Here is a 27,686-nt window from a genome sequence, read left to right as displayed (position 1 = left end):
AGCATGTATTGCTGAAACATTATGCTTTGGGGTGTTTTTCAAGTGAAGGGACAGGACAACTTCATTCTGCACTTCAAAGGGACGATGGAGAATATGTACTGTCAACTATAAGAGAACCTCTCAAATAGGCATTGAAAATGGGTCAGGATGGGCATTCCAGCATGACAATGACCCAAAACACACTAGCCAAGGCAACAAAAGGAGTGGCTCAAGAAGAAGCACATTAAGGTCCTGGGAGGCCTAGCCAGTCTCCAGACCTTAATCCCATAGAAAATCTGGGTGGAGGGAGTTGAAGGCTGCCCGAGCGCCAAGCAAACGTCAGCCTCGAAAACTCTTAATGACGGAGAAGATCTGCAAAGAGAGTGGGACAAAATCCCTCCTGAGATGTGCAAACCCAGGCCAACTACAAGAAACGCCTGACTCTGTGATTACAACAAGGGTTTTGCATACCAAGTACTGTCGTGGTTTTGCAGAGGGGGTCAAACATTTATTTCATTAAAATGCAAATCAATCTATAACATTTTGACATGCTTCTCTGGATTGGTTGTTATTCTGTCTCTCGCTGTTCAAAACCTACCATTAAAATTATAGACTGATCATGTTTTGTCAGTGGCAAACGACAAAATCAGTAGAGAGGATCACCATTTTTTTCCTCACTGCATAATAAAATATACTGGCAACATGAGAGTAAGGTGAGGTATTATGATGAAGTTACTCTTGGCAACATGAGAGTGTTGGCAGGCATGATGGTGTTACTTGAAAATATGAGGAGTACAGAGGTACATGGGGTTACCTTGGCAACATTAGAGATGTTACAGAGGTATTATGATGGTGTTACCTTGGCAACATGAGAGTGCGTTGGTATATACATGATGGTTAATTGGCAACATGAGAGTACAGAGGTACATGATGGGGTTACTCTTGGCACGAGGTTGGTGAGTACATGATGGTGTTGCTCTTGCAACAGAGTGCTGGTAAGTGTACATGGAGATGTAATGCCTGACAGGTTCACTATCAGTCTGGTAGACATGTAGAGAAACGCTACCTGCACAGACGAAGAGGAACAGACAATACAGCTCATTAAGGGTTAAAAACAGACTCAAAGCAGGCATGTCGTGGTCTGCAAAATGTCAATAAAATGGATCACAAAAGGTTCAAGGTCTAGTTTATTTTGTCAAATGTATATAAAAAAAAAAAAGTATTTAAGCAGAGCAATCCCACTGCCTGAGATTCAAACCAACAATCCTGATTGAAGTACATCAGAGTAATCAAACCCAGAATGGAAGTTTTGTATCAGATCAAAACGTTTGGGTTGAACTAACCAGCTATAATCTGACTTAAATCTCTCAGATCCAAAATGGCAGGTGTGTTTCAGTGTGTTACTGGCAAAGGGTAAAGGCTGTTTCAGCCAGCATTTGACCTCAGCAGCGGCTGGAGAGGGGCAGCCTGAGGACGCAGGGATAAGGGGTCGGCGCTCTCTTTCCTCTTCCTTCATCCTCCCTGTCTCTCTCCTCCCCCTGCCCCCTTCTCCTCCCCTGCTCCCCCCTTCCCTCCCAGCCCAGGAAAGAGGAGTGAGGAGCACCGATACCCAGCAATGAAAGAGAGGCCCAGGCTCCTGAAAGAGAAAAGAGAGAATTAGAGAATGAAAATAAAGAGGTAACATCTCTCTTCATCACTGTTCTAATATCATTAATACAAAACACAACAAAGAACTGTGTTGAAAAGGTCACGAGCTACAGCGCATTTCAATGACACTTCTGTTACAGGAAGAAGATTACATCAGACATCACAAGATAACGAGTTAGAATACAAAATAGCACACAGATTCTTTAAAAAACACAGTTCGCCAAGTTTTTCAAGATAAAATTGTATCATGAATTTGCATCAACTGTGTACAGAAACAAAACAACAATAATCTGAGAAACACTGCTTGCTCACCCTGAATACAGGGATATCTATTGGGCATGTATGGCTCCTATTCAATTCTGAATATAGGATATCTATTGGGAATGTATGACTCTGCCTAAATTCTGAATATATAGGATATCTATATTGGGTAATGTATGTCTGCTCACCCTGAACATAGGATATATATTGCAATGTATATTCTGCTCACCCTGAATATAGTGGACATTCATTGGCAATGTATGGCCTGCCCACCCTGAACATAGGACACAGGCCTCAGGTCCAGTGAGAGGAGGGTCCCGCTCTGATCCGGTTCAAGTGAGAGTAGATAATACAGCGCACACCGTTATATTGGCCATCACTGTAAAACGATACCTGAAGAGAAGAAGAAGAAGTGAGAAGTCCCTTCCAGCCATTCGGGTTCCCTCTAGACCAGCGGTACTGAAAACTGTTCCCTTCCAGCACTGGGGAACACGCCGTGCCCCCCACCCTGCCGTGCACGCACCACGCTCATTTCCTATATGCACAAACTGTTCACCCTTCTGTTGGCAGGAGAGAACATTTTACCATTTTAAAGCTGACTTCCTACAATTCTACACATTTCACATATGTCTTGTGTGTGTCTGGCAAAAGCTATTTGAGTGATTCAAACATTACAAACAAAAATCAATAGTTAAGAAACCTAGCTAAAAACATTTAGCCAAGACATGGGCATAGTTGATCTGGACATTTCATATGAGTTATAAATAGCTCTACAAGGAATGACTAACACAGACAATAGGGAACATTGATGATGCACTACCACTTTAAAATTGAAATTTAAAGATTCTTTCAGAGTAATGTTGAGTTTCTGGACTGGAGTAATTTAAACATTTTCACATTGTGAGGGGAATAATAGTGAAGATATCAAAACTACAAAATAAATACATATGGAATCATGTATAACTAAAAGGTGTTAAACTAATCAAAATATTGTGATTCTTCTAAAGCAGCGCCACCTTGCCTTGATGACAGCTTGCACACTCTGGCATCTCTTTCCTCAACCTGCCCATGAGGTAGTCACCTGGAATGCATTTCAATTAACAGGTATGCCTTTTTAAGGTTAATTTGTGGAATTTATTTCTAATGTGTTTGAGCCTATCAGTTGTGTTATGACAAGGTAGGGGAACAGAAGACAGCCCTATTTGGTAAAAGACAAGTCCATATTATGGCAAGAACAGCCTGGAATAAGCAAAGAGAAACTACAGTCCATCATTACTTCTTAAGACATGAAGGTCAAAAATTTGTTGTGTGACAGGGTAGGAACCAAAGTGTTGAAAATATAAGCCTTAGGGACTATATAATATTTGGCTTCATTGAATGTTTTCTCTAGCTACTTATGCGAAACATAATGCATTTTTACTCGCATATTCCTCTTTGAGATTAAAAGATACCGTTGCACAAACAACATGCTGATTTAGGCCCGTTCACTACTGATATTCTCAGGTCAGACAGCGAATTACATTTGCTCTGACCTAGAGCATTTATTGTTTATTGTTAAGAAATGCTTATCAGTATAAGTGGCTAACAATTAGTGACTAACAAAATTTAGGCCACACTTGCTAAGAAAAGACAAATTTAGTTGTTTGCAGATGTAAGAAACACAACCAATTACTACAGTGTAATTGTAGAACGCTATGATTTATATATTAACACAAAGTGAAACAGGATCGCTATCAACACCACCCCAGTCACCGCTCATCAATACAGACGACGTCGTCTCCTACAGTGATGGCAATGATATCCCAACCAGTCATGGATTACAGGCAACATCCGCACTGAGGGCCAGTTGCCAGAGTCACTGCTTTCAATGAGCGGAAACTAACTGGACGCTTGAGTAAGAACCTGCTATGCCTCAGACGAAATCCATCAAACAGCAGGCAAAAGGCTAATACAGGACTAAGATTGAACTCCTACCACGCTCTGACGCCGTCACATGTGGCAGGGCTTGCAAACTATTACGGACTACAAGGAAAACCCAGCCGCGAGCGCCCAGTGACGCGAGCCTACCAGACTTGAGCGCACGCTTATGCTCACTGCTGAGGCAATCAACACTGGCGATGCATGAGAGCACCAGCTGTTCCGGACGAACTGTGTGATCACGTTTCCAGGCCGATGTGTGCAAGACCTTTAAACAGGTCAACATTCACAAGGCCGCAGGGCCAGATGGATTAACAGGATCGTAATCAGAGCATGTACAGTCCAACTGGCAAGTGTCTTCACATACATTTTCAACCCTCCCGAACGAGTCTGTAATACCTACATGCTTTGCCAGACCACTATAACCTCCCATGCCCAAGGATTCCCAAGATAACCTGCCCAAATTACTACCACCCGTGAGCACTCACATCCAGGAAAACAAGGAAGCGCTTGAAAGGCTGGTCACATCATCAACACCATCCCGTAAACCCCAGACCCAGCCTCCCCAATTTGCATACCGCCCCAGATCCAGATCCACCTGGACAAAAAGGAATAATTTGGTGTGAGAATAATGTTCATTGACTACAGCCCAGCTGCTTCAACATCATAGCCCACAAAGCTCATCACTCAAGTTTTCAAGGACCCTGACTAAACACCTCCTCCAACTGGATCCTGGACGCCCTGACATGCCCCAGGTGGTAAGGGTAGGTAACAACACATCTGCCACGCTGACCCTCAACACGGCCCTCAGGGTGCGCGTGGCTATCCCCTCCTGTACTCCTGTTCACCTCTCTTGGTCGAGGAACAACACAAATGAAAGGAAGCGAGAGAGAGAGATGAGAGAGATTACTACAAACTATGGGGAAATGGCAGTTGGCACAAGTTTATCCTATTTAATAACAAACCAAACATTCAAATACCAAGTATTTTAAGGTAAAGTAAAACCCAAACCGGTCCGTATCAATACTGCATATGGTAATATACTAGATGCACCACCAGCCCCAGCTCCATCCCTGGTTATTATTTACCTGTGGAAGTGTGAGCTCCACTAGCGTGCTCGCAGGACACACCAGCTCAGGATGAGTGACAGGTGTGAGATCTGCGCAAGGCCCAGTCAACTGGAAGACGCATGATGAAGGGATGAAGTATGTCAGACTGACCCACTGAGAGGTGTACTGTCACACCCCCAGACACTGGTTAAAGATGAACGCAGCGAGAGATCAGCACGCCTGGACCGCATCTGAGAGGGAGGTTACTGCTGATGTGCGTATTTCACTTGTTTTAGCAACAGTAGCCTTATTATTCATGCCATAATAAAGCTTATCTGACTTCAAGAACCAACTTAGAGAATAAAGAGAGAAAGAGGAGTGAGGTTATGAAGAATATTGACACTGGGGCTTGTTGAGGTCAGCAGCCCAGACACACATGTGGAAACGATATCACAGCCCAGACACAGGAGGGAATGAGTAATGCAGCCCAGACACAGGAAGGAATGAGGTCAACAGTTCAGACACAGGAAGGGGAATGAGGTCACAGCCCAGACACAGGAAGGGAATGAGGTCACATCACAGACAATAGGAAGGAATGAGGTCACAGCCCAGACACAGGAAGGGAATGAGGTCACAGCCCAGACACAGGAAGGAATGACAGGGAAGAGGAAAGAACATGAAGGAGACAAGACACTGGATCATCCCTGGAGGAGAGAGAGAGAGAGAGGGAGCACAGTGAGCTTGATGCAGGCAGCCCACTGACACACCTGATTCAAACTAATCAAGGGCCTAATGACATGATTTGTTGAAGCAGGTGTGTTATATATGGGCTGAAGAAAATGTACACCCAGTGGTCTCAAGCAGACCAGCCCTGAAGAAGCAGAGTTCAGGCCGCAGGGTTGTTGTCTTCACAGCCCACTGTTCCCAGGTACGGATCTGGAAGGGTTGACTTGTCTAGCTCTGAGCTTCTTCAACCACATGATAGCACATACCGGTCTGCTGGTAACCTGAATAGCCAATGAATCACTAGGCACTGTCTGGGCATAAAGCACCTGAACATAGAATGTGGCATGTACTAACTAACTCTTTATGAATGAATTAGCTAAAGTGTGGTCACAAGACTAGCCAGTGTTCAGTCTAACATGACACTGCAAGGCAACAAACAGCTGCTATTAGGCCTAGAATGGTATGTAATACATACATTGCAATTGTCAACACAATAATTAATATTAATTTTACTAATTCATAATTTCCCATTCACGCGTATGCAGCAATCAAACCAATGCACCTATATGAAACAGGTCTACACTCACCCACTAAATGCCATGTCTCTCTTGGGCCGTAGCGTCCCACACCCCGCGTCCGGGTCCGACTCGTAGCCGATAAGGAGTGCAGACCCTGTTCGCTATCTGCCCTACCAGCAGTAACATTAACTGGCACAGGTGTTCTGAAAGCCCAGCACGGAGTGGTGTTGCTCAGAAGGTAGGTGAACCACATAGATTATAACACACAGATCACCAGAAAGGCCCACAGCGAACTCACAAGCGGGACAACAGGCAGAGACCCTCTGGGTGTGAGTCTGAAGATGGTTTGCTTCTGGACAGAATATTAGGCTATTCTCTGAAATTATCTCATTCTAATAAGTCAAATTCGTTACAATGATCTTTTTGATTCCTGAATATGTTTCCCTATTTGATCGTAGTATGCTATCTGAATAGTCAAGAAGCAAAATAATAGAAATTCATCTGAAACAAACATTAGGTCCTAATGGTAGATTGTTATTCCCCCAACATCCTGCAACGATCTGATCACACGGCATTGCGAATTTCCTCACCGTCAGCCAGATGATCGTTATGAACATCAGTCCAGGCAGTAGCAAAACGAAAACACCTCGCAACTACTGTCCTGCATCAGTCCGCCCTAACCGGATGACGGTTAACTTGGTTAACGTAACGTGCACACTCGAGCATTCCCATTCATAACATACATATATAACGCTACACAGTCCGTTTCACAGACTTATCCTGCAATCGATTTTGAGATAATACTGATTGAATTCCATCGATATTCGCCATTTACCTGATGCGTACTATTTTTCTGTTTTACACAACAACAATGTCCGACAGCAAGTTCCTGTGAAGGGCGAAGACTTCAGTTCTGACCAATAGAAACGCAGGTCTGCTCTCCTACGGATGTGCTGACAGTATACAGCAAGATAAGGTGTTTCGGAAAGATGGACAAGCTGCATCTATTACATTGGTTCTGTGGACTGTCTGAAATCAGATGAGACATTGTTCAAACTTACATATAATGTTTTTCTGATTGAGAAAGTTTTTAGGAATCATATGCAGCTTTAAAATACTATGGAAATGAAATACAAGTATCTATAATTTGGATCCTGAAAGGATGTTTCACAACTCAAGACTAGATTCAGTCCATGATCAACCATTTCACACACCAACAAAGTGCTAGCAGCAATGACAGACAAAACTCCCTGGTCAACCCGCCCATGAATCAAGAGTCATGTTTGAAGGACAGACTCACTGACACCAGTGAACCGAAAAGGACTAAACTCAGTGGCTGTAAGTTAAAGGGCCTCTTTCCTATGTACTCACTACTTTGACCAGGACCCATAGTACACTGGCACATCACATGTCATGAAGAGCTTCACCAGTGTTATCTAAGTGTTTAGGCCCATTGAAATAAAGTTAGTCGATTATTTGGTCACAAGATGACTGTCCTATATAACCTCATTACCTACTAATCACTTTATGAGAATGTCAATCCTATAGGTCTGTGAAAGCTGTAATACATAAAGTTGTCTTTACTAGTACACATTTCATCTGTCTGAGACAGATAATGCCAGAGACTTTGGGAATAGGTTTTGAGAATGCTTATAAAATTGTGAAATTGACAAGATATGCAAGCCTAAACATGTTTTGTATTTGAATGGGGTATATAGACATTTTAAAAATGGGTAACTGATCGGACAAGCAACATAAAACCCATAAATGCATTATATTTAGTGTCTCAACACCCGATGAGGAAAGAATTACTTACACCAGAACGCCAGTACTCTGGTCAAAAGTAGTGCACTATATAGAAGAAAAGCCAATTGGGACAAAGCACTTAAAACAGGCTATGTGTATACAGTAGTTGTAAAACCATCCATTTTAGACACGGATCAGCCGGGTGCTGAAGGATCCATAGATCTGTCTTTATTTCTGTTGTTTGTCAATGTTGGAAACTTTAATCCCAGAATCATATGTTTTCTTATTTTTCCAAAGTGCACTTGAAAGAAGAAATTGAATATTGGTTTCTCTCAATCCATCCTCTCCACAGTACCGGAGAGCAGTCAAACAATGGACACCATATCCATCCACATCCATCCATAAAGAGGAGGAGGAGAGAAACAAACTGAATGAAAGATTAGAAAATAAAAAACAGCTCTTTCAAAATAAAAACAGAACAAATTGTGTCTGAACATGGAAATAGAAACGAGAGCGCAGTGAATCAAAACTGCACTTAATTATAAAAAAAGGAAAATATTTTTTGGAAACAGATTTTTTCTGATCTGGTGTACATGTATTTCTGTATTTCTTTCCTGTCTGCATGACACGGTGTTATTGTGGAGTTAATATCATAAGGCTGCCCTCCTCCCAGACTCCTAACACTGCTGATCCCACAACAAAACTACTGTAAATGGAGCACGGTCATTTCTTCCACATTGTCAGTTGTGTTACAGTATATTCTCGGCCCGTCTCGTCGATGTTCAGCAAGAAATGGAACACAGACAACAGTTTGCTCTGTCCTTAATAGTCTCGTATTTATGAGATCTCTCAGGTCGCTCCTGGGCCTTCATTCATCCACTAATCATGAGCCCATCTTCTGGCCATCCATCCATCATCCCTGTGGGAAACATATACATTTATTTATTCCTTCCAATCTTCTCTTCAGGCTTAAATATAAAACAGGTCCAATTACTCAAACAGTCATGGTTCTGTCTCATTGGGTCCTGTCCGTCTGTAAATTTAAGGTCAATGCACAGGCTGTGTCTGTCTCACAGTACTGGTTGAGGTCGACAGCGTCAACTGAACATGATACAGAGAGAGGTGTAGAGCTGGTCTAGCCCATAGTTTCAGTACTGCCTCCCTTCCCCTCTGTCAGTCTGTCTGCCACCAACTCCTCTGTTGTCCTCCTTCCTCCTCCTTCACCAGTGTCTCTGAGACTTTCCTCTTCCTCCTCTTAGCAGCAGCACTGCAACAGAACAAAGGAACAACAGTAGGATGACATAACATTGAATGGCACTTATTCTATATAGTGCATTACTGGAACAGAGGCCCTGGTCAAAAAGTAGAACATCATATATTGAATAGGTAAGAATGGGGACTTAACTAGTGAGGTTGTAAGGGGGCTGTGGCAGAGGCATATAAGGTAGAGGGCAGGAGAAGGCAGGAAGGGGGTATAGGCATGGAAGAAGGGGCAGGGATATGGGTGAGGGCAGGGAGAAGGGGTAGAGGGCAGGGAGAAGGGGGCAGGAGAAGGGGGCATAGGCAGGAGAAGGGGTATAGGGCAGGAGAAGTAGAGGGCAGGGAGAAGGGGCAGGGAGATAGCAGAGGCAGGGAGAAGGCAGGGAGAAGGGTAGAGGGCAGAGAAGGGCAGGGAGAAGGGGGTAGAGGGCAGGAGAAGGTAGAGGGCAGGAGAAGGGAGAAGGGGGTAGAGGGCAGGGAGAGCATGTAGAGGGTGAGAGAAGGGGGGTATAGGGCAGGGAGAAGGGGTAGAGGGCAGGGAGTAGAAGGGGAGCAGGAGAAGGGGGCAGAGGCAGGGAGAAGGGCAGGGAAGGGGGTAGGGGCAGGGAGAAGGGTAGAGGGCAGAGAAGGGGTAGAGGCAGGAGAAGGCAGAGGGCAGGAGGAAGGTAGAGGCAGGGAGAAGGGGGCAGAAGGGCAGAGAAGGGGGTAGAGGGCAGATAGTTGGGAAGATAGGAAGAGGAGAAGGCAGAGGGCAGGGAGAAGGGGCAGAGGCAGGGAGAAGGGGCAGAGGGCAGAGACAGGTAGGGGGCAGGGGGCATGAGAAGGGGCAGGGAGAAGGGGTGAGGCAGGAGAAGGGGCAGAGGGCAGGGAGAAGGGGTAGAGGGCAGAGAAGGGGTAGAGTACAGGAGAAGGGGGTAGAGGGCAGGAGAAGGGGTAGAGGCAGGGAGAAGGTATAGGGCAGGGAGAAGGGGGCAGGGAGAAGGGGTGAGGGCAGGAGAAGGGGGTAGAGGGTAGAGAAGGGGCAGGAGAAGGTAGAGGGCAGAGAAGGGGTAGAGGGCAGGGAGAAGGGCAGGAAAAGGGGGTAGGAGAAGGGGTAGAGGGCAGGGAGAAGGTAGGGAAGGGGCAGAGGGCAGGGAGAAGGGGCAGAGGGCAGGGAGAAGGCAGGGAGTAGGGGTAGAGAGGGCAGGAGAGAAGGGTAGAGGCAGGGAGAAGGGCAGAGAAGCAGTAGGGAGAAGGTAGAGGGCAGGAGAAGGGTAGGGAGAAGGCAGAGGGCAGGGAGAAGGTAGGAGAAGGCAGAGGGCAGAGAAGGAAGATAGGGGCAGGAGAATAAAAGAGAGAATAGTAGAGGGCAGGGAGAAGGTAGAGGGCAGGAGAAGGGTAGCAGAAAGGCAGGGAGAAGGCAGGGGCAGGAGAAGGCAGAGGCAGGAGAAGGGCAGAAAGGTGGAGAAGGCAGGAGAAGGGGTAGAGGGCAGGAGAAGGGTAGGGAGAAGGGGCAGGAGGGCAGAGAAGAGGGTAGAGGGCAGAGAAGGGAGAATGTGGTGAGAGGGCAGGAGAAGGCAGGGAGTAGGGGTAGAGGGCAGAGAAGGTAGAGGGCAGGGAGAGTGCAGGCAGGATGGCAGGGAGAAGGGTAGAGGGCAGGGAGCAAAAGGTAGAGGCAGGAGAAGGGTATAGGGCAGAGAAGGTATAGGGCAGGAGAAGGGGAAGATAGGCAGGGAGAAGGCAGAGAAGGTAGAGGGCAGGAGAAGGGGTAGGAGGGCAGGAGAAGGGGGCAGGAGAAGGGTGGATGGCAGGAGAAGGCAGGGAGAAGGGGCAGAGGCAGAGACATGGGTGAGAAGGGGCAGGAATGTGTGTGAGGCAGGAGAAGGGTAGAGGGCAGGAGAAGGCAGGAGAAGGGGTATAGGGCATGAGAAGGGGGCAGGGAGAAGGAAGAAGAGGGCAGGAGAAGGGGCAGAAGGGGCAGAGGGTGGAGAAGGGGGGTATAGGTTATGGAGAGAAGGGCATATAGGCAGGAGAAGGGTAGAGGGGCAGGGAGAAGGGGAGGCAGGAGGGCAGGAGAAGGGCAGAGGGCAGGGAGAAGGCAGATGAGGCAGGGAGAAGGTAGAGGCAGGGAGAAGGGGCAAGATGTGGCAGGAGAAGGGTAGAGGGCAGGGAGAAGGGGGTAGAGGCAGGAGAAGGGGGCATAGGGGCAGAGAAGGGTGGGAGGGAGGCAGGGAAAGGGGCAGAGGGCAGGAGAAGGTAGAGGGCAGGGAGAAGGTAGAGGGCAGGGAGAAGGCATAGGGCAGGGAGAAGGGGTAGAGGCAGGGAGCAAAGGGCAGAGGGCAGGGAGAAGGGGTAGAGGGCAGAGAAGGGGGCAGGGAGAAGGGTAGAGGCAGGAGAAGGGGCAGAGGGCAGGAGAAGGTAGAGGGCAGGGAGAAGGGTAGGGGCAGGAGAAGGGGAATAGAGGACAGGGAGAAGGGGCAGAGGCAGGAGAAGGGGGCAGGCAGGGAGAAGGGGGCAGAGGCAGGGAGAAGGGGGAAGATAGGCAGGAGAAGGCAGAGGCAGGGAGAAGGGGGTATAGGGCAGGGAGAAGGGGGTAGAGGGCAGGGAGAAGGGGGTAGATGTAAGAGGAGAGAAGGGTATAGGCAGGGAGAAGGGGTAGAGGGCAGGGAGAAGGGGGTAGAGGGCATAGAGAAGGTAGAGGGCAGAGAGAAGGGGCAGGGGGAGAAGGGGCAGGGGCGCTCAACTCACCTTTGTAGGTCACCGCACACCCACCGGCCGGGGCAGTGATGGGCGCATTGAGTGGCCCGCCGTCTGGTCAGTCTGTATTCAGCCCTACTGCTGAACTTACTGACCCGCAGGGGAGCATCATAGACCACCACAGAAAATGTGGCTACTGTGGTCCAAAAATATCTCATGTCAGGTGAGAGTGAGATTTGGAATGCTGTAGATAGAAATGTAATGAATAGAGCTGACATGACTTCTATTCTACATGACGGACAGTCATATCTTCTACACAACACTCTTTCTATTTACAACACTCAGAAGTCTCACCTCACAAGCTAAGTCAATCATTTGTAACTTTGCCTAATGCTGAAAACGGCTTCTCAGGATGGTTGGTAGTGATTACAGAAACACTAGAAGTTTCCCACTGTCCTGTTATAGAAATGATGTCATCAGATCATATGTCCTGCTGGCCACTTGATCCTCTTACAGTGACTTAATGCTCCAGCTGGTCAATGGCACTTACCATATAGTGCACTACTGCTGACCAGCCCATGTAGCCTGGTCTGTAGCAGTGCACTGGCAGAAATAGTACCATTCTGGTTTGTGCAGTGCACTACATAGGAATAGTGCCATTCTTCTGTCTATAGTAGCACTATATAGGAATAGGGAAATATTCTCTGGTCTAAAGTAGTGCACTTATATAGAATAGGGTACATTCTGGTCTAAAGTAGGGCACCATATAGGGAATAGGCACCATCTCTGGTCTAAAGTAGTTAATTATATAGGAATAGGGAAATTAATTTCTATCTAAAGAAAGTAATTATATAGGGATAGGAAGATTTAGATGCAGGTATAAATGACACTGGAACACTACCTTCCACACTAGACGGTATTATATTGATTAAATCCAACTACATAGACTTGGGAAACACCACACAAGGTGACAACATTTCTAGATGATCAAAACAGTTAGATGTATTATCTCCTATTAGCACAAGTTTCTCCTTTTAGTCACTGTCTCTCCCACAGGCCAGTCCCCGGCCCAGCAGGGGACATGGGGCTAGTCCTCGGCCCCAGTAGGATATAGTTAGTCCCTGGCCCCCAGCAGGATATAAAGAATCCTCGGCCCCAGTAGGATATATAATTAGTCCCCCGGCCCCAGTGGAACATAATTAGTCCCACTAGACATATAGCCAGTCCCCACCCCCAGGACATAAAGTAGTCCCTGGCCCAGAGACATGCAGTTAGTCCCGGCCCCAGCAGACAGGCAGTTAGTCCCTCGTCCAACAGAATATAATTATCCCTAGCCCCAGTAGGATATAGCATAACCTCGGCCCAGTAGAATATATAATTAGTCCTCGGCCCAGAATATAGTTAGTCCTCGCCCCAGTAGATATAGCAGGTCTCGGCCCCATTATAGCCAGTCCCTGGCCCCAGTAGAATACAGTTAGTCCTCGGCCCCAGTAGAATATAGTTCAGTCCCCTACCCTAGTAGGACATAGCCAGTCCTCTGCCTATGCAGAATATACCAGTCCCTCAAATTTGTGATATATAGTTGGGGTCCCGGCCTCAATAGAATATAATTAGTCCCTGTCCCAGGATATAGTTAGTCCTGTCCAGTAGAATATATGGTCCTCGGCCCCAGCAGAACATAGACAGTCCCTAGCCCCAGCAGAATATAGTTTGTCCTCACCCCAGTAGAATATGGGCTATTCCCCGGCCCCAGTAGGATATACTAGTCCCCGGCCCCAGTAGGACATGAGTTAGTCCCCTGCCCCAGTAGGATATAATTATCCTCCGCCCCAGCAGGATATAGTTAGTCCCCCAGTAGGACAGAGCAATTAGCCCTCTGCCTCAGCAGGATAAGGCAATTAGTCCCTGCCCCAGAGACATATAGAAGAACCCTGCCCAGAGGAGGATACAGCGTCCCGCCCCAGTAGGACAGGAACAGTCCTCGGCCCCAGCAGGATATAAATAAGTCCCTGGCTCCAGCAGGATATAGTTAGTCCCTAGGCCCCACTGTGCAGAATATAACTCAGTCCCCCGGCCCCCAGAACACAAATACCGTCCCTGGCCCCACGCAGAACAGAAGTTAGTCCCTCTGCCCCAGTAGGATATGGCAGTTAGTCCCTTGCTGTGCAGAATATAAGCTAGTCCTCTGTCCCTGTGCAGGGACATATGTTAGTCCCTCGGCCCCAGTAGGATATAGTTAACCGCCGGCCCCAGCAGGGATAGAGTTATCCCTCGTCCAGCAGGATATGCTAGCACATGTGCAGAATGAGGGAAGAGGGGAAGAAGGAGAATGAGGGAAGAGAAAAGAAAGAAAGAGAGATCTACAAACAGAGAAGAAGAGAGAGCTACAAACAGAGAGAAGACAGAGAGGCGAGACTACAAAGAGAGAAGAAGACAGAGAGAGATCACAAATGGAGAAGAAGATTAGAGAGAGAGACTACAAACTAGAGTATAGAAGACAAGAGAGAGAGACTACAAACAGAAGACAGAGAGAGAGAGAGACTGCAAACAGAGAATGAAGACAGAGAGAGAGACTCCAAACAGAGAAGAAGACAGAGAGAGAGAGAACTACAAACAGTAGAAGACAGAGAGAGAGACTACAAACAGAGTAGAAGACAAAGAGCGATGATCTACAAAACAGAGTAATAAAGACAGAGAGAGAGATTACAAACAGAGAAGAAGACAGAGAGAGAACTACAAACAGAGAAGAAGACAGAGAGAGAGAGAACTACAAACAGACGAAGACAGAGAGAGAGACTACAAAAACAGAGAAGACAGAGAGAGAGAGAGACAAACCAACAGAGAAGAAGACAGAAAGAGAGAGACTACAAAAAGGATAGAGTTAGTCCCCTGGCCCCAGTAGATATACTACTAGTCCCCGCCCCCAGTAGGATATAATTATCCTCTGCCCCAGTAGGATATACTTAGTCCCTGCCCCTGTGCAGGATATAGGGACTTAGTCCTCGCCCCCGCAGGATATAAGTATCCGGCCCCAGTAGGATATAAGCCTAGTAAGGAAGTGTGCAGAATGTGAGGGAAAAGAGGGGAAGAAGGAGAAATGAGTGGAAAAAGAAAAAGAAAAGAAAAGAGAGAGACTACAAACAGAGAAGAAGACAGACTACAAACAGAGAGAAAGACAGACTACAAACAGAGAGAGAAGAGAGAGACTACAAACAGTAGAAGACAGAGAGCTTGGGATCTACAAATCAGAGAAGAATACAGAGAGAGAGACTACGAAACAGAGAAGACAGAAAAGAGAGAGACCACAAACAGAAGACGAGAGAGAGAGAGACTACAAAACAGAAGAAGACAGAGAGAGAGAGACTACAGAGAAGACAGAGAGAGATCTACAAACAGAGAAGAAGACAGAGAGAGAGACTACAAACAGAGAAGAAGACAGAGAGAGAGAGAGAGACTAACAAAACAGAGAAGAAGACAGAGGAGAGAGAGAGAGAGAGACTACAAACAGCAGAAGACAGAGAGAGAGACTACCAAACAGAAGACAGAGAGAGAACTACAAAACGGGAGAAGAAGACAGAGAGAGAGAACCACAAACAGAGTAGAAGACAGAAAGAGAGAGACTACAAACAGAAGACACAGAGAGAGAGAGAGAGACTACAAACAGAAGAAGACAGAGACTACAGAGAAGACAGAGAGAACTACAAACAGAGAAGAAGACAGAGAGAGAGACTACAAACAGAGAAGACAGAGAGAGAGAGAGAGAGATCTACAAACAGCAGAAGACAGAGAGAGACTACAACACAGAAGACAGAGAGAGAGAGAGACTGTTATACAGAGTAGAAGATACAGAGAGAGAGAGACTACAAACAGAAGAGAAGACAGAGAGAGACTAAGCAAACAGAGAAGAAGACAGAGAGAGAGACTACAAACAGAGAAGAAGACAGAGAGAGAGACTACAAACAGAGAAGAAGACAGAGAGAGAGATTAATACAAACAGAGAAGAAGATAGAGAGAGAGACTCACAAACAGAGAAGAAGACAGAGAGAGAGAGAACTACAAACAGAGATGAAGACAGAGAGAGACTACAAACAGTAGAAGCAGAGAGAGAGACTACAAACAGAGAAGAAGACAGAGAGAGAGACTACAAACAGAGAAGAGACAGAGAGAGAGAGAGACAACCAACAGAGAAGAAGACAGAGAAAGAGAGAGACTGCAAAAAGGATATAGTTAGTCCCCGGCCCAGTAGGGATATAGGTTAGTCCTCGGCCCCAGTAGAGATACATAATTAGTCCCTCGGCCCCAGCAGGGATATAATGGGCCCCTCGGCCCTGCAGATAGATAAAGTTAGTCCCTCGGCCCCAGTAGATATAGTTAGTCCCTGGCTCAAGTAGGATATAGTTAGTCCCGCCCCAGCAGAATATGGGTTACGTCCCTCGGCCCCAGTAGGATATAGTGCTAGTCCCTCGCCCCCAGTAGGATATAGTTAGTCCGCGCCCCAGCAGGATATAATTAGTCCCTGGCCCCAGTAGGATATAAGCCTAGTATGAAGTGTGCAGAATGTGAGGGGAAAAGAGGGGAAGAAGGAGAATGAGTGAAGAAAGAAAAAGAAAAAGAGAGAGATCTACAAACAGAGAAGAGAGAGACTCTACAAACAGAGAAGAAGACAGACTACAAACAGAGAGAAGAGAGAACTACAAACAGAGTAGAAGATAGAGAGAGAGACTACAAACAGAGTAGAAGATAGAAGAGAGAGACTACAAACAGAAGACAGAGAGAGAGAGAGAGACTACAAACAGAAGAAGACAGAGAGAGAGAGACTACAGAGAAGACAGAGAGACTACAAACAGAGAAGACAGAGAGAGAGACTACAAACAGCAGAAGACAGAGAGAGAACAAACAGAAGACAGAGAGAGAGAGAGACTACAAACAGTAGAAGACAGAGAGAGACTACAAAAACAGAGAAGAAGACACGAGAGAGAGAGAGACTCACAAACAGAGAAGAAGACAGAGAGAGAGATTACAAACAGAGAAGAAGACAGAGAGAGATTACAAACAGAGAAGACAGAGAGAGACTCATGCAAACAGAGAAGAAGACAGAGAGAGAGAGACTAGCAAACAGAGATGAAGACAGAGAGAGAGAGACTACAAACAGTAGAAGACAGAGAGAGAGACTACAAACAGAGATGAAGAGCAGAGAGAGAGAGAGACTACAAACAGAGAAGACAGAGAGAGAGAGACTACAAACAGAGAAGAAGACACAGAGAGAGACTACAAACAGAGAAGAAGATAGAGAGAGAAAGCAAGAGACAGGAGGCAGAGGTGTTTATCATTGCGTGGCGACGCCCACAGCCCAGTAACCTGGACAGAGACCCCCACCTAACAGCTTGAGGTGTGGATCTTGGCAGCTCCCTACATTGGTCACTGTGAGGCTGGGACTCACTTGCTTTGGATTGGATGCCAAGGCAAAAGGAGAAAGTGGGCTCTGGACAAAAGGGTGCAGATATGGGAAGAGGAGACGGTGAAGGAGGAGGTAGAGGGGAGATGGTGAAGGAGGAAGTAGAGGAGATGGTGAAGGAGAAGTAGAGGGTGGATGGTGGTTGAGTGCTATTAGGGAGGAGATGGTGAAGGAGGAAGTAGAGGGGAGATGGGGAAAGGAGGAAGTAGAGGGAGGAGATGGTAGAAGGAGGAAGTAGAGGAGGAGATGATGGTGAAATGGAGGGAGGTGTAGAGCAAGGAGATGCAAGGAGCGCGACGAAGAGGCAGGATCAAGATGGAGGAAGTAGAGGATGAGATGGTGAAGATGGGTAGGGGGTATGAGTGATGAGATGTGTGAAGGAGGAGTGCAGGGAGGATATTGCGGCACGATAAAGCAGAGGGAGGAGACGTGCAATGAGGAGTAGCGGAGGATGAGACGGTAAGGAGAAAGAAAGGGATGAGACGGTAATGATAGCGAAAGGGAGGAGACGGCGGATGATGGGGCTTAGCGTGGGTGAGATGCAAGTAATGATGTGAAAGCAGAGTGTGAGGAGACGGTGAATGAGAGCGTAGATGGTGAGGATGGTGAAGGATGAGAGAGTGGAGGAGATGCGGTGAAGGAGGAAGTAGAGGAGGAGATGGCATGATATAGTAGGGATGAGACGGCGAAGGATGGAAGTAGATGGTGAGGAGTATGATGGTTATGCGGAGTGAGGCAGAGGTGGTGGAGGAGTAGAGGGAGGAGATGCAGAAGGATGGAAGCAGAGGGAGGAGATGGCAGGAGGGTAGAGGGAGGAGATGGTGAGGAACAGAGGGATAGTATTGTGCATGGAGGAGGTAGAGGGAGGAGATGGTGAAGGATGAAGCAGAGGGAGGAGATGCTGTAGCTGAGGAGGAGTAGAGGGAGTGAGACAGAAGGAGTGGAGTAGAGGGAGGAGATGGTGAAGGAGGGAATAGAGGAGGAGATGGTGAAGGAGCAATAGAGGGAGGAGATGGTGAAGGGAGGAGATAGAAACAAAGAAACAAAAACAGTGTTTAAAGAAGTCTTCTCCCGTCAAAAGCTCTGGCAGCTACTTAGACAGTGTGCTCAACCAGGAGGACGGACAACACAGACCCGGGGGGGAGAAAGAAAAAGTGAGGCGGGGGGCGCGTGACGGAAGAAAAGAAGAGTGCACGGGAGGAGGAGTGCATGGCAGAAGAGTACACGTGTGACAGCAGAAGCAGAAGGCAGAGAAGCCACTGGTGGGGAGCTGCAGACTGAACAAGCCGCTGCTATGAGACTGGCACGTTGCGCGCATCTGGTGGCATTATTGTAGTGGCAATCTGTGGTTTGATGAGTAAGAAGCCAGATTATAAGCAATTAGTTTAGCCTGGATACCAATGTTTCTGTTTCTAACATAGCTCCTGACACCAGTCTGTTTCGCTTTAATACTAGCCCGGACACCAAATCTGTTTCCTGTTCTCTAATATAGCCCGGATACCAGTCCGTTTCTGCTCTCTAATACAGCCCGGATACCTGGGGCCCGTTTCTGCCTCTAACATAGCCTGGATAATTACTGTTTCCTTGTTCTCAATACAGCCCAGATACCAGTCTGCTCTTGCTCTCTACACTGGGACAACCAGTCCGTTTCTGCTCCAACATAGTCTGGACACCCAGACTGTTCTGCCTCTAACACAGCCCGAGATACCTAGTCCGCACTCTCTGCCTCTAACATAGCACCGGACACCAGTACCATGTCTCTGTTTTAATATAGCCCGGATACCAGTCCGTTTCCTGGTCTCTTTAATATAGCCCGATACCAGTCTGTTTCTGCTCTAATAGGAAATAGCCTGGACACTCAGTCTGTTTCTTGCTCTCTAACATAGCCCGGATACCAGTCTGTTTCGTTTCTCTAATATAGCCTGGGACCAGGCCACAGTTATTAGCTGACGAAGCCGCCAACCTGGAACACTGTAAATGTAGAAATTCAGCAAACGCTGAACGATAGTGAAATCTGGAATGGATATGTGTGTCAGTGTGTGTTTGTGTGTGTGTGTTTAGTGTGTGTGTTCAGTGTGTGTGTTTGTGTAAAGTGTTCAGTGTGTGTGTTTAGTGTGTGTGTTCAGTGTGTGTTTGTGTGTGTGTTCATGTAGTGTGTGTGTGTGTGTTCCATGTCTGTGTGTGTGTGGGTGTCTCCAAGTGTGTGTGTGTTCAGTGTGTGTGTTCAGTGTGTGTTGTTTGTGTAAGTAAGCGTGTGTGTTTGTGTGTGTGTTCAGTGTGTGTGTTTGTGTGTGTGTAATCATGTGTGTGTGTGTGTGTGTGTGTGTTCGTATTGTGTGTTTGAACTGTGGGGTGTTCGTGTGTGTTCTGTGTGGTGTTCAGTGTGTGATCTGTAGTGTGTTCGTGTGTGTGTGTAAAACCGTGTGTGTGTGTTCAGTGTAAGTAATGTGTGTGTTAGTGTGTGTTCAGTGTGTGTTCAGTGTGTGTGTGTGTTCAGTGTGTGTGTGTGTGTGTGTGTGTGTGTTCAGTGTGTGTGTGTGTTCAGTGTGTGTTCAGTGTGTGTGTGTGTGGGTTCAGTGTGTGTGTCGGGTTTTAGTGTGTGTGTGTCAGTGTGTGTGTGTGTTCAGTGTGTGTGTGTGTGTGTGTGTTGTGTGTGTGTGTGTTTCAGTGTGTGTGTGTTCAGTGTGTGTTCAGTGGTGTGTGGTGTTCAGGGTGGTTCAGTGTGTGTGTGTGTGTTCAGTGTGTGTTCTAGTGTGTGTGTGTGTGTTCAGTGTGTGTGTGTAGTGTGTGCAGTGTGTGTGTGTGTTCAGTGTGTGTGAGTGTGTGTGTGTTCAGTGTGTGTGTGTGTGTCAGTGTGTGTTCAGTGTGTGTGTGTGTGTTCAGTGTGTGTGTGTGTGTGTGTGTGTGTAGTGTGTGTGTGTGTGTGTGTTCAGTGTCTCCAGTGTGTCTCCAGTGTGTTCCAGTGTGTCTCCAGTGTGTGTTCATGTGTTCCCAGTGTGTTCCGTGTTCAGCCCTACCCCAGGGACATCCGAGCCCCACCCCCAGTGTCTCCAGCCCTACCCCAGTGTAAGGTCTTCCAGTGTGTGTCCAGTGTGTCTTTCGACCAGCAAAGCCCAGCCCTACCCGCAGGTCTCCAGCCCTACCCCAGCCCAGTGTGCTCCAGCCCCACCTCCAGTGTGCCTTCCAGCCCCACCCCAGTGTTCTCCAGCCCCACCCCAGTGTGGCAGAAGTTCCAGCCCCACCCCCAGTAAACTTCTTCCATTCCCCCCACCTCAGTTTCGCAGCCCCTCCCCAGTGGTGTTCCCAGCCCCACCCCAGTGTTCCCAGCCCCACCCCCAGTGTGTTCCCAACCCACCCCAGTCCGCAGCCCTACCCCAGCGGGGTCATCTCCGCAGCCTCTACCCACCAGTGTGTCTCCAGCCCCACCCAGGTGTTCCAGCCCACCCCAGGGCCTCCAGCCCCAACCTCAGGTCTCCCAACCCCACCCCAGGTTCCAGCCCGACTCTAAAATTCCAGTCCCACCCCAGTGTGTTCCCAGCCCCACCCCCCCGTGTCTCCAGCCTCTACCCCAGTGTTCCAGCCCCACCCCAGTGAACACTCCAGCCCCAATCCCACAGGCCTCCAGCCCCACCCAGTGTATCTCCAGCCCCACCCCAGTGTAGTCCCAGCCCCACCCCAAAGCCTCCAGCCCTACCCCCAGGGTAACTTCCAGCCCCACCCCAGTGCAACACTCCAGCCCCACCCCAGCAGACTCCAGCCCCACCTACAGTGTATCCTCCAGCCCCACCCCCAGCGTATCTCCAGACCCCCACCCCCAGTGGTGGATGTCCAGCCCCCACCCCAGGTGTCTCCAGCCTCCCACCCCAGTGTCTCCAGCCCCACCCCAGTGTGTATCTTCCAGCCCCACCCCCCAGTGTATCTCCAGCCCCACCCCCAGTGTGTTCCGTTCATAGACTTCCAGCCCCCCCAGTGTGTGTCTCCAGCCCCACCTCTTAGTGTATCTCCAGCCCCACCCCAGTGTGTCTCCAGCCCCACCCTCTAGTGTAAGGTGTTCCAGCCCCAATTCCCCCAGTGACTCCAGCCCACACCCATGGGTCTCCAGCCCCAATTTCAGTAAAATTCCAGCCCCACCCTCCCAGTGTATCTCCAGCCCCACCCCAGTGTGTTCTCCAGCCCTACTCAGTGTGGATCTCCGGGAGCCCCCCACCCTGTGCTCCAGCCCTACCCCAGCAAAGGCTCCAGCCCTACCCAGTGTCCAGACCCCCTGTCCAGCCCCACCCCAGTGTTCTCCAGCCCTACCCCAGGGCTCCACCCCACCCCCGGGGTCAGCCACCCCAGGAGTGTCACCTGTCTCCACCCCACCCCAGCGTTTCCCAGTGTGTTCCCAGCCCCACCCCAGTGGCATCCAGCCCCACCCCAGTGTGCTCCAGCCCCACCCCAGGTCTCCACCCCTACCCCAGTCCAGCCCACCCCAGCAGTTGTCTCCAGCCTACCCCAGTGTCCAGCCCTACCCCAGTGTCTCCACCCCACCAGTGTCTCCAAACCCCCACCCCAGTGTGTCTCCAGCCCCCCCAGTCTCAGCCCTACCCCAGTGTGTCCAGCCCCTACCCCCAGTGTGTCCAAGCAGCCTACCCCAGTGCCTCCAGCCCCACCCCAGTGTACCTGTCCCACCCCAGTGTGTCTGCCCTACCCCCAGTGATCCCAGCCCTCACCCCCAGTGTGTCTCCAGCCCCACCCCAGTGTGCTCCAGCCCCTACCCCAGTGTGTCTCCAGCCCCCTCCCAGTGTGTCTCCAGCCCCACCCCAGTGTGTCTCGTGTCTCCAGCCCTACCCCATGTCTCCAGCCTACCCCAGTGTCTCCAGCCCTACCCCAGTGTTAGTGTGTCTCAGCCCTACCCCATGTGTCTCCAGCCCTACCCCAGGTGTCCAGCCCTACCCCAGTGTGTCTCCAGCCCTACCCCCAGTGTGTCTCCAGCCCTACCCCAGTGTCTCCAGCCTACTCCCAGTGTCTCCAGCCCCACCCCAGTGTGTCTCAGCCCTACCCCAGTGTCTCCAGCCCTACCCCAGTGTCTCCCAGCCCTACCCCCAGTGTGTCCAGCCCCACCCAGTGTATCCCCAGCCCTACCCCCAGGTATTCCCCAGCCCCTACCCCCAGTGTAAGTCCAGCCCACCCCCCAGTGTCTCCAGCCCCACCCCCAGTATGCGTGTCTCCAGCCCTACCCAGTGTCTCCAGCCCACCCCAGTGTCTCCAGCTACCCCAGTGTCTCGCCCTCCAGGTCTCCTCACCCCAGTGGGCAGTGCTCCAGCCCCACCCCAGTGTATCTCAGCCCCTACCCCAGTGTCTCCAGCCCTACCCCAGTGTCTCCAGCCCTACCCCGTGTCTCCAGCCCTACCCCAGTGTTCGCCAGCCCTACCCCAGTGTCTCCAGCCCTACCCCATCCACCCTACCCCAGTGTGTCTCCAGCCCTACCCCAGTGTGTCCCAGCCCCACCCCAGTGTGCTCCAGCCCCACCCCCAGTGTCTCCAGCCCCTACCCCAGTGTTCTCTCAGCCCTGCCCCAGTGTGTCTCAGCCCCTACCCCCCCAGTGTCTCCAGCCTACCCCAGTGTCTCCCAGCCCTACCCCCAGTGTCTCCAGCCCTACCCCCAGTGTGTCCAGCCCCACCCCAGTATCTCCAGCCCCACCCCAGTGTTCCAGCCCACCCCCAGTGTCTCCAGCCCTACCCCAGTGTGTCTCCAGCCCTACCCCAGTGTGTCTCCAGCCCCTACCCCAGTGTCCCAGCCCTACCCCAGTGTCTCAGCCTCCAGGTCTCCAGCCCTACCCCAGTGTGTCCCAGCCCTACCCCAGTGATCCCCAGCCCTACCCCAGTGTGTTCCAGCCCACCCCTACCCCAGTATACTCCAGCCCTACCCCAGGTAGTGTTCCAGCCCTACCCCAGTGTTCCAGCCCTACCCCCAGTGTGTCTCCCAGCCCTACCCCAGTGTGTCCCAAGCCCCTACCCCAGTATCTCCAGCCCTACCCCAGTGTGTCCTCAGCCCCACCCCAGTTCCCAGCCCTACCCCAGTGTCTCCAGCCCTACCCCCAGTGTCTCCAGCCCTACCCCAGTGTCTCCAGCCCTACCCCAGTGTCTCCAGCCCTACCCCAGTCATGCCAGCCCCTACCCCAGCGTGTGTCTCCAGCCCTACCCCAGTATCTCATACCCCAGTGTCTCCAGCCCTACCCACAGTGTCTCCAGCCCTACCCCAGTGTTTCCAGCCCTACCCCCATAGTATCCCCCAGCCCCACCCCCAGTGTCTCCAGCCCTACCCCAGTGTCTCCAGCCCTACCCCAGTGTCTCCCATCCCTACCCTAGTGTCTCCAGCCCCTACCCCCAGTGTCCAGCCCCCAGCCCTACCCCCCAGTGTTCCAGCCCTACCCAGCAGAATTTCTCAGCCCCTACCCCAGTGTGTCCCAGCCCACTCAGTGTATCCCCAGCCCCTACCCCAGAATGTATCTCCAGCCCTACCCCAGTGTCTCCAGCCCTACCCCAGTGTACTCCCAGCCCCTACCCCAGTGTTCCAGCCCTGCCCCCCAGTGTGTCTCCAGCCCTACCCCAGTACACCAGCCCTACCCCCAGTGTGATCCCCCAGCCCTACCCCAGTGTATCCCCAGCCCTACCCCCCAGTGTGTCTCCAGCCCTACCCCAGTGTCTCCAGCCCTACCCCCCAGTGTATCCCCAGCCCTACCCCAGTGTATCCCCAGCCCCTACCCCCAGTGTCTCCAGCCCTACCCCAGTGTGTTCCCAGCCCTACCCCCAGTGTATATCCAGTGTATCTCCAGCCCCTACCCCAGCCCTAAACCCTACCCCCAGTGTCTCCCTACCTGGTTTTTTGTCTGCTGCGCTGCCTTGCTCTCTGCTGCTGGACTGTAGGAGGGTCTCACTGGGGACTGGACCAATAGGAGTGGGCTGAGGACAGAGGTTAAAGGTCATCCTTAACTAAACAGCCAATAGGAGTGGGCTGAGGGAAAAGGAGGAGGGGTCAGAACATGTTATTAGAACCATCTCCTATATCAAGCTGTTCATAAGAGAAGGGGAATGTCCCAAATCACACCCTGTAATTCCATATTCATAGAGCACTACGATTGGCTAGTCAGGAATAGTACTGAGGGGTAATACTAGGGTTAGGACAGAGGGGTGGAGGTTAGGACTGAGGGATAATACTAGGTTAGGACTGAGGTTAGGGGTAGACCGAGGGATAATACTAGGCTAGCACTGAGGGATAATACCAGGGCTAGGGGTGAGGGATAATACTAGGGCTAGGACTGAGGTGTTAGGTTAGGACTGAGGGATAACACTAGGGCTAGTACCGAGGAAAATACTAGGCTAGGGCCGAGAGGACAATACTAGGGCTAGGACCGAGGACAACACGGGCTAGAGACAAGGCTAGTGCTAGGACCGAGTGGACAATACCAGGGCTAGGACTGAGGGTAGGCCTAGGACCGAGGATAATACTAGGCTAAGTACCGAGGGAAACACTAGGCTAGGGCCGAGGGATAACACTAGGCTTAGGACCCGGGAGGCTTAGGTAGGACCGCAGGGACAATACTAGGCTAGCACCGAGGGACAATACCAGGCTTAGGGCCGAGTGACAACACCAGGCCAGGAACCGGAGGCCCACTACCAGGCTAGGACAGAGAGGGCTAGGCTAGGACCGAGGGATAACCACAGGCCAGGACCGAGGGCCAGGGCTAGGACCGAGGGACAACACTAGGTTAGACGAGGGACAACACCAGGCTAGGCCGAGGACAACACTAGGCCTAGGACCGAGGGGGCCAGGGCCAGGACCGAGGCAATACCAGGCTAGCACGAGGATGACAACACCAGGCCAGGACCAGGACAACACCAGGGCCAGGACCGTGGACAACACCAGGCCAGGACCGAGTGCCAGGCTTGCCAGACCGGAGGACAAACCAGGCCAGAGACCGAGGACGAAATACAGGCCAAGGACCGAGGACAAATACCAGGCCAGGGACCGAGGACAATACCAGGCCAGGACCCCGAGGACAATACCAGGCCAGGACCGGAGGGACAATACTCAGGCCAGAACCGAGGGTGCCAGGCCAGACCGAGGGACGATACCAGGCTGGGACCGAGGACAATACCAGGCTAGGACCGGAGGACAACACCAGGCCAGGACCGAGGGACAATACCAGGGCCAGGACCGAAGGGGCTAGGCTAGGACCCCGGAGTGAGCTAGGCTGGGAACAAGAACAATACCAGGGCTAGGACCGGAGGGACAATACCAGGCCTAGGGCCGATGGACAATACTAGGCCAGGACCGAGGGCCAGGCTTAGGACCGATGGACAATACCAGGGCTAGGACCGAGGGCCAGGGCCAGGACCGAGGGCAACTAGGCTAGGACCGAGGATACCACTGAAAGGCTAGCCCGAGGACGGCACCAGGGCTAGTGGACCGAGGACAATACCAGGCCAGACCGAGGGCTAGGGCTAGGACCGAGGGATAACACAAGGCCAGGACCGAGACAACACCAGGCTAGGACCGAGGGCTAGGCTAGGACGGGAGGGATAACACTCAGGGCCAGGACCGAGGGACAATACTACAGGCTCAGGACCGGGAGTGGACAACACCAGGCTAGGACCGAGGGACAATACCAGGTCTAGGACCGAGGGTTAGGCCTAGACCGAGGAGCGAGGCTAGGACAGAACAATACCAGGCTAGGGACCGGAGGATACCATCCTAGGAAGGGCCTGAGGGATAATACCAGGCTAGGACCGAGGGCTCAGGGGAAGGCAGGACCGAGGATGGACCACTAGGCTAGGACTGGGAGGGAAGAAGCTAGACCGAGGGATAATACCAGGCTAGCACCGAGGATAATACTAGGCTAGGGCCAGAGGATAATCACTAGGCTAGGACCGGAGGGCTAGGATAGGACCGAGGACATACTAGGCTAGTACCGAGGGACAATACCAGGCTAAGGGATGAGGGATAATACTAGGCCTAGGACTGAGGGATGACACTAGGCCAGACCGAGAGCAACACCAGGCTAGGACTGCGGGGTAGGGAAGCAGGACCGAGGATAACAACAGGCCAGGACCGAGGGAATACTAGGCTTAGGACCGAGGGAAAATACTAGGAAAAGACCGAGGAAAACTACCAGGCTAGACCGGAGGGCTAGGCTCAGGACTGATATTGTGCTAGACAGAAAATACTCAGGCTACAGTGACCGAGGGACAATACTCAGCCTAGGACCGAGGGATAAATACCAGGCTAGGGCCGAGGGATAACACCAGGAACAGGACCGAGGACAATACTAGGCTAGGACCGAGGGATAGCTAGGACCGGAGGGCAATGCTCGGGCTAGGGCCGAGGGGCTTAGGGCTAGGACAGAAATAATACTAGGGTTAGGACCGAAGGATAACAAATGATAAAGGCTAGGACCGAGGTGGACAATACCAGGGCCAGGACCGAGGAGGAATACCAGGCTAGACCGAGGGAGATAGGCTAGGGACCGAGGGATAACACAGGCTAGGACCGAGGGGCTAGGCTAGGCCGAGGGGTCAACACCAGGCTAGGACTCGATGGGCTAGGCTAGGACCCGAGGACAATAATGCAGGCTAGGACCGAGGAGAGAGATAGGACAGAATAATACCAGGGTTAGGACCGAAGTGGATAATACTAGGGTTAGGACCAGGGGGGAAAACTAGGCTTAGGACCGAGGACAATACCCAGGCCAGGACTGGAGGCTTAGGCTAGGACCGAGGGCAAATACCAGGGTTAAGACCGAGACAAGGGCTAGACCGAGGGATAATATTAGGCTGAGCACCGAGGACAATCCAGTGTTGGGACCGGGGGCTAGGCTAGGGACCGAGGACACACCGGCTAGGACCGAGGCTAGGGAAGTAGACCGAGGGAAAATACTAGGCCAGGGACCGAGGGCTAGGGCCAGAGTGGATAAATACTCGTGGCTGGGACCGAGGACAATACCAGGTGCTAGGGACCGAGGGAAAATACCAGGCTAGGACCGAGCAGGCCAGGCGTGGAGCTCAATACCAGGCTAGGCCAGGGCCCGAGGACGGCCACTGGCTAGGACCGAGGACACTACCAGGCTAGGGACCGAGGGGTTAGGAAACAGGGCCGAGGGACAATACCAGGGCTTAGGGCTAACCGAGGACAATACCAGGCTAAGACCGAGGCTTAGCTCAACCAGACATACCAAGGACCGGGAAATACCAGGCCAGGGAACCGAGGGGCTAGGCTAGGACCGAGGGCAATACTAGGGCTAGGACTGAGGGGGAAAAAGGCTAGGACTGAGTAGATAATACTTAGGTTGGTACTGAGGGTATAATACTAGGTTAGGGCCGAGTGGATAATCTAGGCTAGGACTGAGGGTAGGTAGGACCGAGGGATAACACTAGGCTAGTACCGAGGGCAATACCAGGTTAGGGCCGAGAG

At 50.8% G+C, this 27,686-nt stretch overlaps 1 protein-coding gene across 1 annotated transcript; it reads left to right on the top strand.

Moving 5' to 3' along the window:
* The first annotated feature begins 17,516 nt into the window (after positions 1–17,516).
* On the top strand, positions 17,517–24,142 carry LOC123484223 (extensin-like). The gene is made up of 9 exons (XM_045214339.1): positions 17,517–17,590; positions 20,230–20,481; positions 20,595–20,704; positions 20,795–21,231; positions 21,408–22,108; positions 22,209–22,389; positions 22,621–23,039; positions 23,203–23,338; positions 23,585–24,142. The coding sequence occupies exons 1-9, from the start codon at positions 17,517–17,519 to the stop codon at positions 24,140–24,142; spliced, it is 2,868 nt and encodes a 955-aa protein (XP_045070274.1).
* Positions 24,143–27,686: the final 3,544 nt, after the last annotated feature.

Source organism: Coregonus clupeaformis, unplaced genomic scaffold, assembly GCF_020615455.1.
Source record: "Coregonus clupeaformis isolate EN_2021a unplaced genomic scaffold, ASM2061545v1 scaf0237, whole genome shotgun sequence".
NCBI lineage: Eukaryota > Metazoa > Chordata > Actinopteri > Salmoniformes > Salmonidae > Coregonus > Coregonus clupeaformis.
Note: the sequence above shows the minus strand (reverse complement) of the source record. Positions and strands in the feature narration are given on the sequence as shown.

Excerpts from the sequence above, each read along its gene's own strand:
- LOC123484223 (XM_045214339.1), top strand. The coding sequence starts at position 17,517 with ATGCAAGGAGCGCGACGAAGAGGCAGGATCAAGATGGAGGAAGTAGAG. Across the intron at positions 22,390-22,620 it reads CCCCAGCCCCTACCCCCAGT|CCCTACCCCAGTGTTCGCCA; the intron begins GTAAGTCCAGCC and ends CCGTGTCTCCAG. Across the intron at positions 23,040-23,202 it reads CCCAGTGTCTCAGCCTCCAG|CCCTACCCCAGTGTGTCCCA; the intron begins GTCTCCAGCCCT and ends TGTGTCTCCCAG.